The following is an 18,489-nucleotide window of genomic DNA, read 5'->3' as shown; positions in this document are numbered from 1 at the left end:
ACCCTCGCAAGGCTGCAGGCCCAGACGGCAGCCCCAGTCGCGTCCTCAGAGCATGCGCAGAACAGCTGGCTGGTGTGTTTACGGACATATTCAATCAATCCTTATCCCAGTCTGCTGTCCCCACATGCTTCAAGAGGGCCACCATTGTTCCTGTTCCCAAGAAAGCTAAGGTAACGGAGCTAAACGACTACCGCCCCAAAGCACTCACTTCCGTCATCATGAAGTGCTTTGAGAGACTAGTCAAGGACCATATCACCTCCACCCTACCGGACACCCTAGACCCACTCTAATTTGCTTACCACACCAATAGGACCACAGACGACACAATCACACTGCCCTGACCAATCTGAATACCTATGTGAGAATGCTGTTCTACAGCTCAGCACTTAACACCATACTACCCTTCAAATTCGTCATCAAGCTCGAGACCCTAGGTCTCGACCTCACCCTGTGCAACTGGGTCCTGGACTTCCTGACGGGCCGCCCCCAGGTGGTGAGGGTAGGTAACCACATCTCAACCCCGCTGATCCTCAACACTGGGGCATGTTCTCAGCCCTCTCCTGTACTCCTTGTTCACCCACGACTGCGTGGCCATGCACGCCTCCAACTCAATCATCAAGTTCGCAGGCGATACTACAGTGGTAGGCTTGGTTACCAACAACGACGAGGCGGTCTACAGGGAGGAGTTGAGGGCCCTCGGAGTGTGGTGTCATGAAAATAACCTCACACTCAACGCCAACAAAACAAAGGAGATGATAGTGGACTTCAGGAAACAGCAGAGGGAGCACCCCCCTATCCACATCGACGGGACAGTAGTGGAGAGGGTAGAACATTAAGTTCCTATGCGTACACATCACAGACAAACTGAAATGGTCCAACCACACAGACAGCGTGGTAAAGAAGGCGCAACAGCACCTCTTCAACCTAAGGAGGCTGAAGAAATTTGGCTTGTCACCAAAAGCACTCAAACTTCTACAGATGCACAATCGAGAGCATCCTGTCGGGCTGTATCACCGCCTGGTACAGCAACTGCTCCGCCCATAACTGTAAGGCTCTCCAGGGGGTAGTGAGGTCTGCACATTGCATCACCGGGGGCAAACTACCTGCCCTCCAGGACACCTACACCACCCGATGTCACAGGAAGTACAAAAAGATCAAGGACAACAACCACCCGAGCCACTGCCTGTTCCCCCGCTATCATCCAGAAGGCGAGGTCAGTACAGGTGCATCAAAGCAGGGACCAAGAGACTGAAAAACAGCTTCTATCTCAAGGCCATCAGACTGTTAAACAGCCATCATTAACATTGAGTGGCTGCTGCCAACATACTGACTCAACTCCAGCCACTGGCAAAATTTATGTAATAAATTAATCACTAGTCACTTTAAACAATGCCACGTCATATGTTTACATACATTACCCATCTCATATGTATATACTGTACTACATCCACTGCATCTTGCCTATGCCGTTCTATACTATCACTCATTCATAGATTTTTGTATGTACATATTCTTATTTCATTCGTTTACACTTGTGTATAAGGTAATTGTTGTGAAATTGTTAGGTTGATTACTTGTTGGATATTACTGCATTGTCAGAACTAAAAGCACAAGCATTTCACTACACTCACATTAACATCTGCCAACCATGTGTATGTGACAAATAAAATTAGATTTGAATACATTTAAACTCAGTTTTTCAGAATTCCTGACATTTAATCTTTGTAAAACATTCCCCGTCTTAGGTCAGTTAGGATCACCACTTTATTTTAAGAAAGTGAAATGTCAGAATAATAGTAAAGATAATTATTTATTTCGGCTTTTATTTCTTTCATCACATTCCCAGTGGGTCAGAAGTTTACCTACACTCAATTAGTATTTGGTAGCATTGCTTTTAAATTGTTTAACTTGGGTCAAACGTTTTGGGTAGCCTTCTACAAGCTTCCCACATTAAAATTGTGGAAGTGTGGCCCATTCCTCCTGACAGAGCTGGTGTAACTGAGTCAGGTTTGTAGGCCTCCTTGCTCACACACGCTTTTTCAGTTCTGCCCACAATTGGTATATAGGATTGAGGTCAGAGCTTTGTGATGGCCACTCCAATACCTTGACTTTGTTGTCCTTAAGCCATTTTACCACAACTTTGGAAGTGTGCTTGGGGTCATTGTCCATTTGGAAGACCCACTTGCGACCAAGCTTTTAACTTCCTGACTGATGTCTTGAGATGTTGCTTCAATATTTCCTACCTCATGATGCCATCTATTTTGTGAAGTGCACCAGTCCCTCCTGCAGCAAAGCACCCCACAACATGATGCTGCCACCCCGTGCTTCACGGTTGGGATTGTGTTCTTCAGCTTGCAAGCCTCTCCCTTTTTCCTCCAAACATAATGATGGTCATCATGGCCAAACAGTTCTATTTTTGTTTCATCAGACCAGAGGACATTTCTCCAAAATCTACAATCTTTGTCCCCATGTGCAGTTGCAAACTGTTGTCTGGCTTTTTTAATGGCAGATTTGGAGCAGTGGCTTCTTCCTTACTGAGCAGCCTTTCAGGTTATTTTGATATAGAACTCGTTTTACTGTGGATATAGATACCTTTGTGTCCGTTTCCTCCAGCATCTTCACAAGGTCCTTTGCTGTTGTTCTGGGATTGATTTGCACTTTTCACACCAAAGTACGTTCATTTCTAGGAGACAGAACGAGTCTCCTTCCTGAGCTGTATGGTGGCTGCATAGTCCCATGGCGTTTATACTTGTGTACCATTGTTTGTTTGTACAGATGAACGTGGTACCTTCAGGCGTTTGGAAATTGCTCCCAAGGATGAACCAGACTTGTGGAGGTCAACAATTTTTTTTCTGAGGTCTTGGCTAATTTCTTTTGATTTTCTCATGATGTCAAGCAAAGAGGCACTGAGTTTTAAGGTAGGCCTTGAAATACATCCACAGCTACACCTCCAATTGACTCAAATTATGTCAATTAGCCTATCAGAAGCTTCTAAAGCCATGACATCTTTTTCTGGAATTTTACAAGCTGCTTAAAGGCACAGCCAACTTAGTGTATGTAAACTTCTGAGAAGACATTTGTTGAGTGGTTGAAAAACTAGTTTAATGACTCCAACCTAAGTGTATGTAAACTTCCAACTTCAACTGTATGTATGGAATGTTTCGTTCAAATCAAAAGGGTAGCTGTCAAAAAGTGATTGAATTCAAATGGATTTACCCTTTAGTCTTTCGGCCATGTTACAGTGAGAGACTGAAGCTTACTTTTCCAAAGCCTCCAGCCGCATGCCTGCTAATCGCTTCACTCGTTGGCTACCTGGAAACTGCCTCTTCAGTTCCTGTAGACAAGTCTGCAAGGGAAGTGGGCAGAGGGGAGGTGCAATTAGAATTGGCTGGTTGCAACATGTTACAAAACGTACAGGACACATACACTTTATACTACTTAAAAGCCCCCATGCAGTCTTTGTAATTGTATTTTTTAAATCTGTTTATTTCATGAAAATAACATTTGACATTTACATTCTAGTCATTTAGCAGACGCTCTTATCCAGAGCGACTTACAGTTACTGCACTTAGAGATTCTCCAGTACTTTTGTCAACTTTCTTGCCAGTAGTTCTGAAACTAGCACTCACGGAGCCAAAAGTGGTCCCCTGAAAATTGCGTACTACGTCACATATGTGCACCACGTCATTGCTCTCCCTATCGGTCTCTCTCTGATGTTTTCACTGTGCCGTTGGGTCCGCCCCGCAGATAACGCTGGGTGGGCCACTTGATAGCGGTCACTCAAATGAGAGGGGCTGAAGCTCATTGACGAGAACTCAAATTGCTCAGGGGCTGGCCCACATGGGGGGAAATGTAGGGGAAAATGCACAGCACAGCTTCAAGAAAACGGTTGCTTTCAAACTAGGGATTTCATGACGACCCCTAAGTAAAATGTATGCGCACATGACTTTGGATAAAAACATCTGCTAAATGGCATATATTATTATATCATGGCTAATTGAGGTAAAACAGTAATTCTCCTTAGATTATGCATGTATGAACTACACATTGACACATCCAGCCCGTAGACACCAAAATGGCGAAGCATGTCTTATTGGCTGACTACACCGCTCGCGTCGCATGTACGAGCGTTGCAAAATACATTTTGAAATCTATATTATTCAATTATTGTGCGCACGCCAACGAGCGTCGAGGGCCAAGGGCTAAAATAGAAGTCAGTTCTACTTCTGACGCAAATCGTGCTGCAAGTCCTGCCTCTCCCATCTCTTCATTGGTTTATAGAAGCAGGTACCCACATGCCATCTCGTCATTGGTTATACCCACATGAGTGACTGAAAGACAAACGAGGTCAGTGGCAGTAATGCACCTAATTTATGAAAGTTGCCAATTGCAATATAAAGTCAAGAGAAGAAAAGGCCTGGAAGGAGGAGAGATGACTAGAAATGATTTGGTTAACCGTTTTATGTGTGGATGAATTGGTGGAGTAGAGGACCTTGTGCATTTCAGGTAAAATAACAACTCAATGTTTATATCCCAGGACAAATTAACTAGCAAGTGCAAGCTAGCTAGCTAAATTGCCATAAATGTTTAATGCTTTTCGACCTGTCCCCAAATTAATATTATTGGTTCAGAGTTTGTTTTGATTTCAACCGGCGTGTGGTGATCTCGTTTAGTGTGGGGGGGACAAAATACATTTATGTACGATGACGCACGCGCGCAGCCGGTTTGGGTTCCGTGTTTCAGATAGTTAGGTGAGAAATATTTTACATTTGAGTCATTTAGCAGACTCTTATCCAGAACGACTTAGTAGGGCCCTATAAAATCTGTTATATTTTCTGCCCGATTCCATTACATTTCTTTCAAAATTAAATTCTCCTTTTTGTTTTTCCAGGTTTCAGGTTTTTTTAAATAAATTTAAAAAAACAAGTCCACAACAATGCTTAAACCACATCAGGACACCACTTTTTAGAACTGGGAGAGGAGAAATAAAAAACATATAGAAGAAATGTTGTATTTTGGGTGTAGTTAGCCTTTGTTACAAGTGTGCATTTGGTAAATCCGACCACAACTATATCCTCCCGAGTCCTGCTTATAAGCTAAATTTAAAGCAGGAAGCACCAGTGACTTGGTCTATGAAAAATTGAGGAATACACCACATCAGTCACTGGCTTTATCAATAAGTGCATTGAGGACGTCGTCCCCACAGTGACTGTACATACATACCCCAACCAGAAGCCATGGATTACAGGCAACATTCGCACTGAGCTAAAGGGTAGAGCTGCTGCTTTCAAGTTGCGGGACTCTAAACCGGAAGCTTACAAGAAATCCCGCTATGCTCTGCGACGAACCATCAAAGAGGCAAAGTGTCAATACAGGGCTAAGATTGAATCATACTACACCGGCTCTGCCACTCGTTGGATGTGGCAGGGCTTGCAAACTATTGCAGATTACAAAGGGAAGCTGCCCAGTGACACAAGCCTACCAGACAAGCTAAATCACAGCCTGACTAACAGGTGTCTGTATATAGCCTTGCTGCTCTTTTTTTTCACCTATCTTTTTACAAATGTTTTATTTCTTTACTTGCACGCACCTTTTTTTTTTACGCACCATTGGTTAGAGCCTGTAAGTAAGCATTTCACTGTATTCGGTGCACGTGACACATAAACTTTGATTTGCACCACCCAGAGACAGTTGTTTGGTTAGCTGTGTTTCTGTAGCGCTCATGTGATTGCAGAATTTACAAAACAAATGGCCACTGGATTGATGCAAATAATAATGGCATTATTCTGCCAGGTAGGCTACTTTGCAGTTAACATTTAGTTTAGAAGATTCTAGGGAAAGTCTTTCCATCTACCAGCAGACGATTATCATTAGCATTAACGCTAACGGCTACAAAGTGTAGACTAGACATGCATGCACTGCACACAACAGAGGCATTCCTGTGCCTTTTCAGAAAGTTGCTGGAAAATAAGTATCACTGATGTATGTTCATATCTTAAGATTAACTTCAGCAAATTAATACATGTTCTAATAAGTTTAATACATTTTTTCAATATTGCTGAATTCCGTCTTCGTTTTCCGCAACGCAAATGTTATATGCCCTACAGAAAAAAAATCAAGATTAAGACCTTTCGGTTACCAGCCCACGCGTAACGGCTAGGCTACCTGCCGGCCGATATATTTGTAATAATTTATTTCCCCGAGCCTCCTTTTGCCACTCAAATGCTCAGCCTGATCGTCTGGGCATGTTAATAAAAATGTAAATATATTAACATACACAGCCTGAGTGATGTGGAGTCAGGGCCTACTCTGTGAACTGAATAAAAATAGAACTAATAAAAAAATATATATACATTTGACCAATCAGTTTGTCATGTTTTTTTCTGCATGATAAAAATCGATTCCTGAACATGTACGTACTTCCCGAATTTGCGCAAGGAGGCCAAGGGAAAGGCAGCCTCGCTGTGCCTTTCTCCCTCCCTTCAAACTCCTTGACATGACTTGTGTATTTGAGTTTCTACCATATGCTGCCAGCTAACGGACTTCGAAAGGCAGTCAGAGAGCAACAATGAGCAACAAATCGAGCTGAAATGCGATGAACTGGGCCTGGCAGAAAGTGAAACTCGAAGTAAACAGCTGATCAGAGTAGAGTGGGACAATCAACTACAATATCAATGTTCAGGTGAGAGCCCGGTTTGACCACGTCGGTACAATTAATTTCTTCGGCTTAGTGGACTGCAACAATTGTTAAAACAATGTCACAAAAGTTCAACACCAGCAACTGGTCTTTGTTCAGAATAATCAGATCAGATTTTGTCATGCTGTGGGGAAAAACTCCATCCTAAAAGGCTGACAATCAAGGAGTTTTTTTCAAAAAAGCTCTTACACTAAAGGGCATTATCATAAATTCACAATTTGAGTTATTTCAACCTCATAGTGAGGAAATATCATACAAAAAAAGAAATTGACTTTGACCGCACTGCCCCTTTAAACACAAACAAATATACTGTATCCATGTAAAACATATGTGGTTTTGAGATGTCATATGCAGTGTATTTTTTTGTGTGTTTTTTTTTTTAAATGACGCAATCCAGTCCGCCCAGACCATTGAGAGGGATAGCTGGCTTCCATTCATGGGATCCATGATAAAAGAGCAACAACACGGTCCTGAAGAAATTATGTGAAAATCAGCAGTTGACGTGGTTGAAGACCATGTTGCCTTGTGGCTACCCACAATTCACCACTCGCTACCATAAAAAGGAGAGGCAGGATGCTCTTTTGGTGATTTTTTTCCCCTCCAGTCTCTATGAGGGAACTGGAGTTTGTTTTTTTTCCCACACACTCATGACAGAGGTGAGGAATGGTTATCGTCACGTCCAACGATATTCTGGATGAGATGGAAAATCTGTTCTGCAGCCCGGATAATTTGACCTATCCAACTACAGTCATGGTCTTTCTCACTGGGAGCAGGTGATTGGACAACTTCACGTAATCTCGTTTCGTCTTCACCAATATTCTTTGCAATGCATAGGGAATCCTTGCAAAACATCCTTATATACCATTTCCCCATCACCCATAAAATATATATATTTTTTTTAATTATCACTCAATTTTAAGCAGGTAGGAGCAAAACAACTGAGAGGACATTAACTAGACTTCAATAGTACATTTAGCCAGTTCAAATCAGTCCAGAATAGTGGGAAAATGCCATAGGTTCCTGTTCTTTGCAGTGAAAATGCACGTTTTGATTTAAATCAAGCTAAGCAAGAACACTTATACAGTGGGGCAAAAAAGTATTTTGTCAGCCACCAATTGTGCAAGTTCTCCCACTTAAAAATATGAGGCCTGTAATTTTCATCATAGGTACACTTCAACTATGACAGACAAAATGAGAAGAAAAAAAATCCAGAAATCACATTGTAGGATTTTTAATGAATTAATTTGCAAATTATGGTGGAAAATAAGTATTTGGTCACCTACAAAGAAGCAAGATTTCTGGCTCTCACAGACCTGTAACTTCTTCTTTAAGGGGCTCCTCTGTCCTCCACTCGTTACCTGTATTAATGGCACCTGTTTGAACTTGTTATCAGTATAAACGACACCTGTCCACAACCCCAAAGAGCTGTCAAAGGACACTAGAAACAAAATTGTAGACCTGCACCAGGCTGAGAAGACTGAATCTGCAATAGGTAAGCAGCTTTTTTTGAAGAAATCAACTGTGGGGGCAATTATTAGGTAATGGAAGACATACAAGACCACTGATAATCTCCCTCGATCTGGGGCTCCACGCAAGATCTCACCCCTTGGGGTCAAAATGATCACAAGAACGGTGACAAAAATCCCAGAACCACACGGGGGGACCTAGTGAATGACCTGCAGAGAGCTGGGACCAAAGTAACAAAGCCTACCATCAGTAACACACTACGCCGCCAGGGACTCAAATCCTGCAGTGCCAGACTTGTCCCCCTGCTTAAGCCAGTACATGTCCAGGCCCGTCTGAAGTTTGCTAGGGGCTGTTTTTCTGCAAAGGGACCAGGACGACTGATCCGTGTAAAGGAAAGAAGGAATGGGGCCATGTATCGTGAGATTTTGAGTGAAAACTTCCTTCCATCAGCAAGGGCATTGAAGATGAAACGTGGCTGGGTCTTTCAGCATGACAATGATCCCAAACACACCGCACGGGCAACGAAGGAGTGGCTTCGTAAGAAGCATTTCAAGGTCCCGGAGTGGCCTAGCCAGTCTCCAGAGCTCAACCCCATAGAAAATCTTTGGAGGGAGTTGAAAGTCCGTGTGGCCCAGCAACAGCCCCAAAACCTCACTGCTCTAGAGGAGATCTGCATGGAGGAATGGGCCAAAATACCAGCAACAGTGTGTGAAAACCTTGTGAAGACTTACAGAAAACGTTTGACCTCTGTCATTGCCAACAAAGGGTATATAACAAAGTATTGAGATAAACTTTTGTTCTTGACCAAATACTTATTTTACACCATAATTTGCAAATAAATTCATTAAAAATCCTACAATGTGATTTTCTGGATTTTTTTCCTCATTTTGTCTGTCATAGTTGAAGTGTACCTATGATGAAATTTACAGGCCTCTCATCTTTTTAAGTGGGAGAACTTGCACAATTGGTGGCTGACTAAATACTTTTTTGCCCCACTGTGTATCCACAATGTGAATTTGATTGAATTCCAATCCAAACGCACAGGGTAATGCCATTGGTTCCTGCTCTTTGCAGTGAAAAGGGATATTTTGATTCATATCAAAATAAGCAGGAACAATGTTATATATTCCACAATGCGAATTTGATTTAATTCCAATCCAAAACGTATCGGAAAATCAAAACATGATACATTGACTGTTAATACAGTATTAGTTCTGACTAACACAAGGTGCTTTCTTCTTGTTCTACTGGATCATAGGAAGGACAGGAGATGGCCCAAAGTGATGCCTCAACAGGAATCGGCCCCATGCTTATTTTCAACTGTGGGCATTCACTTCAAACTTTTCACCTGCATTTGCATATGAGAATATCTTGAACAGGAAAATGATGAATTCTGCTACCTAGGCATGGTTTTCTATCAACCCAGAGACTCATAACCCGCTCAATCACCATTCGTTCCAAAAATAATGTCTGTTTGCTACCTAGGCATGGTTTGTCATCAACCCAGAACTCACGATTCAGTCCTAAAATGAGTAAAACAGAATAATCTCATTCTATCACGTGCTGGATTTACAAATAATCAATCAGATCTTAAAAATAAACTGGATTAAACACTAATTAGAAATAACTGTGGTTTTAAATTCCCAATGTATATTAGAAAAGTGTAGTGATCTTAACTTTTTGCTCTCATCATATTAAATGTAATACATTTTCATAAAGCCCTTGAATCCTGAGAGTGTAATTTCTCTCCTCAAGCCTCACACTTGTATTATTAAGAACAATCAATATGTGCGGCATAGAAATAAAACCATGTATTTAATGTACAAGGGACAATTTATTTATTTTAAAATATAAAATAATCATCCTTTTGTATCAATCTCTCTCCTGTATGCTTTATGTTGTTCAATCCAAAAATGTGGGAAAAAAATCATAGTGCCTTCAGAAAGAATTCACACCCCTTGATCTCTCCCTGGGATGGCAGATGAATCAACAAGGAAAGGGGAAGTTCAACTCCATAAAGGTTTCCAGCTAACACTAACACAGGTGTTCATCTATAGTGAGTTTTCTACACTCCCTTATTCCAACACTGCTCAGCAAATGGTTTTTCCAAAGTACAGACAGATGGGGTAATATTTTTAGATAAAAATATTTTCACATTTGGCAGGGGGTGACAAAGCAGCAATGACTGTGAGAGATGGATTTTGAAGTCGTTGGGCGTGTGTGGCAGCTGTCGGTAGTTCACTTACCCAAGCCAAATCATCCCGACTGCAGTCCAACGCAGCTATCATCACCTGCTCATAAATAATCCATACTGGGCACAGGAGACAAAGAGAAAAAGCACTGTTTTAATATTGCAGTACAGTGTCAAGTGGAACATCAAAACATGATCAATTGACACAGACTGTCATTACAGTATTAGTTCTGACTAACACAAGGTGCTTTCTTCTTGTTCTACTGGATCATAGGAAGGACAGGAGATGGCCCTAAGTGATGCCTCAACAGGAATCGGGATTAGGCCCCATCTGCTCTCCTAGCATGCTTCTTTTCAACTGTGGGGCATTCACTTCAAAACTTTTTCACCTGCATTTGCATATGACTATCTTGAACAGGGAAAATAAATGTCTGCCTGCTATCTTGGCATGGTTTCCTACCAACCCAGAAACTCGTTAACGCCATTCAGTCCTACAATGTCTGCTCTCTTAGCCCTTCAGTCCTGGGGAATTGCTTTCAAGTATAATTTCTCTCCTCAATCCTCACACTTTTATTATTAATAATCATCAATATATGCTGCATAGAAATAAAGCCATGTATTTAAAGGACTGGATGGACAGTTCAATACAACAACAAAACAAACCGCTCGATTAGCCTTAATTTAGAGGATCAATCATGGTGAATGACCGTTGACCAAATTCTGCTGGTATTCCAAGATTTTGTTCTTCACGGAAAATGTCCTAAACCTCATAAGATATTGGACAACTCCATACAAAAGACAACGCTTCGCAGCCCCTTCCAAAAGCACAAAGAAAGAAAGCTTACACAGCGGTCATCCAGGGCAACAGAATATTATGTAATTTCCCCTCATTTCGCTGTTACGCCTTATTCACAAGGCTTATCAATATAGCCAGATACATTTCATCCAGTGTTTTAGAAATAAAGATTAAATGTTTATTGAAGTGTTTATTCAATCACTCAACTGTAACAGTAAAAGACAGTGATTAATAATATGCTTGGCCAATGGATCCAATTAATGGAATTCATGCTAAATGTCAGACAAGTCTGTTTTGACAAGCACGCCAGACGTCCTCTGCCAAACGCTGTCTAACTGTTAATTGAGAAAGAACAATAAAACCCAACTCAACAAGAAAACTGATATGCCAAAACAAACAAACTCCTGGAGTTTTTCCTTGCCTGTTTATGATTCCAGCTCTTGTTTTGATAATTGCCATCTTGTTTCACAGCCAATTTAAGAACTGGCTGTGGTTTCAATAAAACCGGGGCGTGTTAAGTGTTTACCCTGCTCTTTAAAGACTATGAATCATAACGACTACAAGGAAAAGAGACTTCCACAGAGTCGTTCAGCAAGACTACCTAGTGAGAAAGGAGCAGACTATTATGTAGCCTAAAGGCAAAACCGAGTGTGCTGCTACCAACTATCACATATGGGTTCTTTTTTTTTTAATCAAGAAGAGGCTTACCAAGCTTCTGCATCATTCAATTCAAAAGTTGAGTCACATTGGTGAGCCTACTAAAAATATTGACTAGGCCTAGGCTTCTGAGAACTTGTGACACATTAAAGCTCGAATTGGAAGAAGGTGAAACACCACTGTTTGACCCAGCGTCTTTGTTATTGTTTTGTTGATGAAACAGAGGAGGGGAACAACCAGCATCGTTGCAAAAAAAAAATTCAAAAATGTTGCAGTACATATTCTGCTGAGGGGTATACTACAAAGTCGGACCAAGGACTTAGCCAGCTAACGAGACGAAATATTCTGATACGTTTCTTTCAAAAAATGTAAAGTTAAAATGGGCATGGTCTAATTGATTCAACGGACAAAAACACATCCAAGTTTAGCTTTTTTTTAATGAACGAGAAATTAGCTATTCTGCTTGCCTAGCAAAGATAGCTGGCTAACTTATTGATCCTACTTTGTAGTATACCGCTCTGTTCTAACATTGTCTGAAGTGACTATTTGTTATTATAACCCAAACTAACATGGCAGTAACACCAAAAGGAGTCCAGCTTTAAAAGATACTAGCCTATACGGTTTGCCTTTTGAGGTGGGAATATATTATATAGGATTTTTAAAAGTCTTCAGGCTACACTAGTGCCTTCACAGATTAATCATAACCTTTGAATTAATTGCACATTTTGGTGTGTTACTGCATGAATTCAAAATGGATTAAATATAATTTTTTCCTTATCCATCTACTGTACACACAATACCCCATAAAGTGTGAAGTGTTCACAACCTTGAGTCAATACTTTGTAGAATCACCTTTGGCAGAGATTACAGCTATGAGTATGTCTGGGTAAGTCTAAGAGATTTCCACACCTGGATTTCTCAAAATTGGCAAATTATTATTTTCAAAAATCTTCAAGCTCTGTCAAATTGGTTGTTGATCATTGCTCGACAACACTTTTCAGATCTTTTCAGATTTCCAAGTAGGTTTAAGTCAAAACTGCAACTCGGTCACTCAGGAACATTCACTGCCTTCTTGGTAAGCAACGCCAGTGTAGATTTGGCCAAGTGTTTAAGGTTATTATCCTGCTGAAAAGGTGAATTCATCTCCCAGTGTTTGGTGAAAAGCAGACTGTGCCAGGTTTTGATCTAGGATTTTGCCTGTGCTTAGCTCCATTCCGTTAATTTTTTTCTCCTGAAAAACTCCCCAGGCCTTAAAAAGCATTCCCATAACGTGATGCAGCCACCACTATGCTTGAAAATATGGAGTGTTACTCGGTTATGTGTTGTATTGCATTTGCCCCCAACATAACACTCTGTATTCAGGATATAAAGTTAATTTCATTTTTTGCAGTGTTACTTTAGTGCCCTGTTGCAAACAGGATGCATGTTTTGGAATATTTTTTATTCTGTACAGGCTTCATTTTTTTCACTTTGGCAATTAGGTTAGTATTGTGGAGTAAATACAATGTTGTGGATCCATCCTCAGTGTTCTATCACAGCCATTAAACTCTGTAACGGTTTTAAAGTCACCATTGGCCTCATGGTAAAAAACTCTTGAGCAGTTTAATTCCTCTCCAGCGACTGAGTTAAGAAGGACGCCTGTATTTTTGTAGTGACTGGGTGTATTGATACAATATCCAAAGTTGAATTAATAACTCCAACATGCTCAAAGGGATAATCAATATCTACTTAAAAATGTTTTACCCTTCTATCAATAGGTGTCCTTCTTTGGGGAGGCAAAGAAAACCATGGCCTTTGTGATTGAATCTGTGTTTGAAATACACTGTTTGACTGAGGGACCTTACAGATAATTGTGTGTGGGGTAGTGGTGCTGTTTGTTCAATAACCCATCCACAACCGCCCGACTATATGATAAAGTGAAAATCTGAGGCCCATACCCAACGCTAACCCGCAAATATAGAAAATGCAATAGGCTACAGTCAGACAGTAGAACGAATTTGACAGGGGTTGCAGAATTTTGTGTTGCCTGATTTAGATATGTTTCTGCTTATAATTTCCGACATTTTGGGGGCTATTTGTTAGTCAACTTGTCTATAATAAGATACATGTAGCTTCTCTTTTGTCATGATATGTTGCCTTAGAAGACTAAATAAACCTTGGCTCAACAGAATAATGTAATAGATCGATAGAATACTGTTGTCAACTAGATTGAAGCATTCAAAGTTCTCTTTGTCATTCGCGGAGCAAAGACGTTTACGGACGGGGGAGATAATACAATAACGCAACAACAAAAAAATACAATAACCCCAAACAATGTCCAAAATGACATCAGTTTGACCGGTAAGGAAAAAGAAAGCTGTGAAAACGACCTAAGGTGTTTCTGATAAGATTTCAGTTCAGCTTCGATGCATATTTTAGGTGGTTGAAATACTATCAGCTTTTATGATAAAGACATACCATCTGTAGAGGTGCTAACTGAGCATTGCATTATCTCAAGATGTAGAAAGAAAGAAATCATATTTCTCACTCCTGTGCCCAAGTTCAAATTTTGCCAACATTTGGTGTATCATTTTACTGCAAGAAATTATTAATTCTGCAAGAGTTATAAATAAGGCTGTGTGAGAGGTTATAGACCTAAAGTCAGTGTCCAGATTTCAGTTTCCATTCAACACATCTAAACAGTGGGCAGTTCTTGACATGCCATAGGCCTATTTAAAGTCCCGTCTTGTGACCGTCTCACAACACAACATAGCTGGCACTGCTATCATCCCCTTACCACATCACCAAATCTTTTCCAAACATTACATTTCTAGCCCTCCCTTTTCTTAATCTTCTTTTAAATATCATGTTAAACACTATTATTGCACACATTAGTGAGTCCATGCAACTTACAGTGCCAAGAAAAAGTATGTGAAACCTTCGTAATTATCTGGATTTATGCATAAATTGGTCATTGAATTTGATCCGATCTTAATCTAAGTCAAAACGATTGACAAACATAGTGTGTTTAAACTAATAACACGCAAATGATTGTAGGTTGGAAACAGAATGTGAACCCCTAGGCTAATGGCTTCTCCAAAAGCTAATTGGAGTCACGAGTCAGCTAACCTGGAGTCCAATCAATGAGATGAGAGTAGAGCTGTCCTGCCCTATGAAAACACACAAAATTTGAGTTTGCAATTCACAAGAAGCATTACCTGATGTAAACCATGCCTCGAACAAAAGAGATCTCAGAAGACCTAAGATTAAGAATGTTGACTTGCATAAAGCTGGAAAGGGTTACAAAAGTATCTCTAAAAGCCTTGATGTTCATCAGTCCATGGTAAGACAAATTGTCTATAAATGGAGAATGTTCAACACTTGATACTCTCCTTGGGGCAGCAGCGTAGCCTAGTGGTTAGAGCGTTGGACTAGTAACTGGAAGGTTGTGAGTTCAAACCCCCGAGCTGACAAGGTACAAATCTGTCGTTCTGCCCCTGTACAGGCAGGTAACCCACTGTTCCCAGGCCGTCATTGAAAATAATAATGTGTTCTTAACTGACTTGCCTGGTTAAATAAAGGTAAAATTTAAAAAAAGGAGTGGCTGTCCTGCAAAGATGACTGCAAGAGCACAACACAGAATGCTCAATGAGGTTAAGAAGAATCCTAGTTTCAGCAAAAGAGTTACAGAAGTCTCTGGAACATGCTAACATCTCTGTCGACGAGTCTACGATACGTAAAACACTAAACAAGAATGGTTTCATGGAAGGGCGGCAGAGTAGGTTAGAGCGTTGGACTAGTAACCGGAAGGTTGCAAGTTCAAACCCTCGAGCTGACAAGGTACAAATCTGTCGTTCAGCCCCTAGGCCGTCATTGAAATTAAGAATTAGTTCTTAACTGACTTGACTGGTAAAATAAATAAATAAAAAGAAGCCACTGCTGTCCAAAAATAAAAACATTGCTGCACATCTGAAGTTCGCAAAAGTGCACATGGATGTTCCACAGTGCTACTGGCAACATTCTGTGAACAGATGAAACTAAAGTAGAATTGTTTGGAGGGAACACAACACACCATGGTGGAGGGAGCATCATGGTTTGGGGCTGATTTGCTGCCTCAGTCAAAATAAAGGCTATCTGTCCTCCAATTAACGCTCAACAGAAGTTGGGTGATACAACAACACAAAACACAGAAGTAAAACAACAGAATGGCTTCAAAAGAAGAAAATATGCCTTCTAGAGTGGCCCAGTCAGAGTCTTGAACTCAACCCGTTTGAGATATTGTGGCATGACCTCAAGAGAGCGGTTCACACCAGACATCCCAAGAATATTGCTGATCTGAAACAATTTTGTAAAGAGGAATGGTCCAAAATTTCTCCAGACCGTTGTGCAAGTCTGATCTGCAACTACAGAAAATGTTTGGTTGAGGTTACTGCTGACAAAGGAGGGTCAACCTGTTATTAAATCTAAGGGTTCACATACTTTTCCCACCCTGCACTGTGAATTTTTACACGGTGTGTTCAATAAAGACATGAAAACATATAACTGTTTGTGTGTTATTAGTTTAAGCAGACTGTGTTTGTCTATTGTTGTGACTTAAATGAAGGTAAGATCAGATTGTATGACCAATTTATGCAGAAATTCAGGTAATTCCAAAGGGTTCACATACTTTTCCTTGCAACTGTATGTGACTTTTTTAAAATGTATTATTATATTTCACCTTTATTTAACCAGGTAGGCCAAGTGAGACAAGTTCTCATTTACAACTGCATCCTGGCCAAGATAAAGCCTAGTGTGGCGCAAACAACAACAGCATTGCACATCAAATAAACAAAACAATAAACAAAACGCACAGTCAATAACACAATAGGAAAAAATCTATATACAGTGTACGCAAATTAGGTAAGATTAGGGAGGTAAGGCAATAAATAGGCCGTAGTGGCGAAGCAATTACAATTTAGCAATTAAACACTGGAGTGATAGATGTACAGAAGATGAATGTGCAAGTAGATACTGGGGTGCAAAGGAGAAAAAAAAACAATATGGGGATGAGGTAGTTGGATGGGCTATGTACAAGTGCAATGATCTGTGATCTGCTCTGACAGCTGATGCTTAAAGTTAGTGAGGGAGATATGAGTCTCCAGCTTAAGTGATTTTTGCAATTCGTTCCAGTCAATGGCAGCAGAGAATTGGAAGGAAAGGCGGCCAAAGGAAGAATAGGCTTTGGTGGTAAAATATATCTGCTGCAGTGCGTGCTATGGGTGGATGCTACTATGGTAACCAGTGAGCTGAGATAAGGCAGGGCTTTACCCAGCAGAGACTTGTAGATGACCTGGAGCCAGTGGGTTTGGCGATGAGTATGAAATGAGGGCCAGCCAACGAGAGCGTACAGGTCGCAGTGGTGGGTAGTATATGGGGCTTTGGTGACAAAACTGATGGCACGGTGATAGACTGCATCCAATTTTCTGAGTAGAGTGTTGGAGGCTATTTTGTAAATGATATCGCCGAAGTCAAGGATCGGGAGGATAGTCAGTTTTACGAGGGTATGTTTGGCAGCATGAGTGAAGGAGGCTTTGTTGCAAAATAGGAAGCTGATTCTAGATTTAATTTTGGATTGGAGATGCTTAATGTGAGTCTGGAAGGAGAGTTTACAGTCTAACCAGACACCTAGGTATTTGTAGCTGTCCACATATTCTAAGTCAGAACCATCCAGAGTAGTGATGCTGGACGGGAGGGCAGGTGCAGGCAGCGATCGGTTGAAGAGTATGCATTTAGTTTTACTTGCATTTAAGAGCAGTTGGAGGCCACGGAAGGAGAGTTGTATGGCAGTGAAGCTCGTCCGGAGGTTAGTTAACAGTGTCCAAAGAAAGGCCAGAAGTATACAGAATGGTGTCGTCTGCATAGAGGTGGATCAGAGAATCTCCAGTAGCAAGAGCGACATCATTGATGTATACAGAGAAAAGAGTTGGCCCGAGAATTGAACCCTGTGGCACCCCCATAGAGACTGCCAGAGGTCCGGACAACAGGCCCTCCGATTTGACACACTGAACTCTGTCTGAGAAGTAGTTAGTGAACCAGGCAAGGCAGTCATTTGAGAAACCAAGGCTGTTGAGTCTGCCAATAAGAATGTGGTGAGTGACAGAGTTGAAAGCCTTTGCCAGGTCGATGAATACGGCTGCACAGTATTGTCTTTGGCGGTTATGATATAATATAGGACCTTGAGCGTGGCTGAGGTGCACCCATGACCAGCTCTGAAACCAGATTGCATAGCGGAGAAGGTACGGTGGTATTCGAAATGGTTGGGTTAGGGTCTGGGATCTGTTTGTTAAGTTGGCTTTCGAAGACCTTAAAAAGGCAGGGTAGAATAGATATTGGTCTGTAACAGTTTGGTCTAGAGTGTCTCCCCATTTGAAGAGGGGGATGACCGCAGCAGCTTTCCAATCTTTGGGGATCTCAGACCATACGAAAGAGAGGTTAAACAGGCTAGTAATAGGGGTTGCAACAATTGCAGTGGATAACTTTAGAAAGAGAGGGTCCAGATTGTCTAGCCCAGCTGATTTGTAGGGATCCAGATTTTGCAACTCTTTTAGAACATCAGCTATCTGGATTTGGGTGAAGGAGAAATGGGGGGGGGGTACAGGGCTGTTGACCGGGGCATGGGTAGCCAGGTAGAAAGCATGGCCAGCCGTGGAAAAATGCTTACTT

General features: G+C 41.2%; 1 protein-coding gene across 2 annotated transcripts in view; it reads right to left on the bottom strand.

The window, feature by feature from the left end:
• LOC124004825 (ER membrane protein complex subunit 2) overlaps positions 1-18,489 on the bottom strand; it is a 60,879-nt gene that overhangs the window by 33,288 nt on the left and 9,102 nt on the right. For both annotated transcript variants that reach the window (XM_046313638.1, XM_046313639.1), the window contains exons 3-4: positions 10,411-10,475; positions 3,261-3,346 (exon numbers count right to left, since the gene is read on the bottom strand). In XM_046313638.1, the coding sequence (XP_046169594.1) occupies positions 3,261-3,346; positions 10,411-10,475 (151 nt within the window). The remainder of the gene's footprint in view (positions 1-3,260; positions 3,347-10,410; positions 10,476-18,489) is intronic.

This window comes from Oncorhynchus gorbuscha, linkage group LG19, assembly GCF_021184085.1.
Source record: "Oncorhynchus gorbuscha isolate QuinsamMale2020 ecotype Even-year linkage group LG19, OgorEven_v1.0, whole genome shotgun sequence".
NCBI lineage: Eukaryota > Metazoa > Chordata > Actinopteri > Salmoniformes > Salmonidae > Oncorhynchus > Oncorhynchus gorbuscha.
The sequence above is the reverse complement of the archived record's forward strand: the minus strand, read 5'-3'. Positions and strand labels throughout refer to the sequence as shown.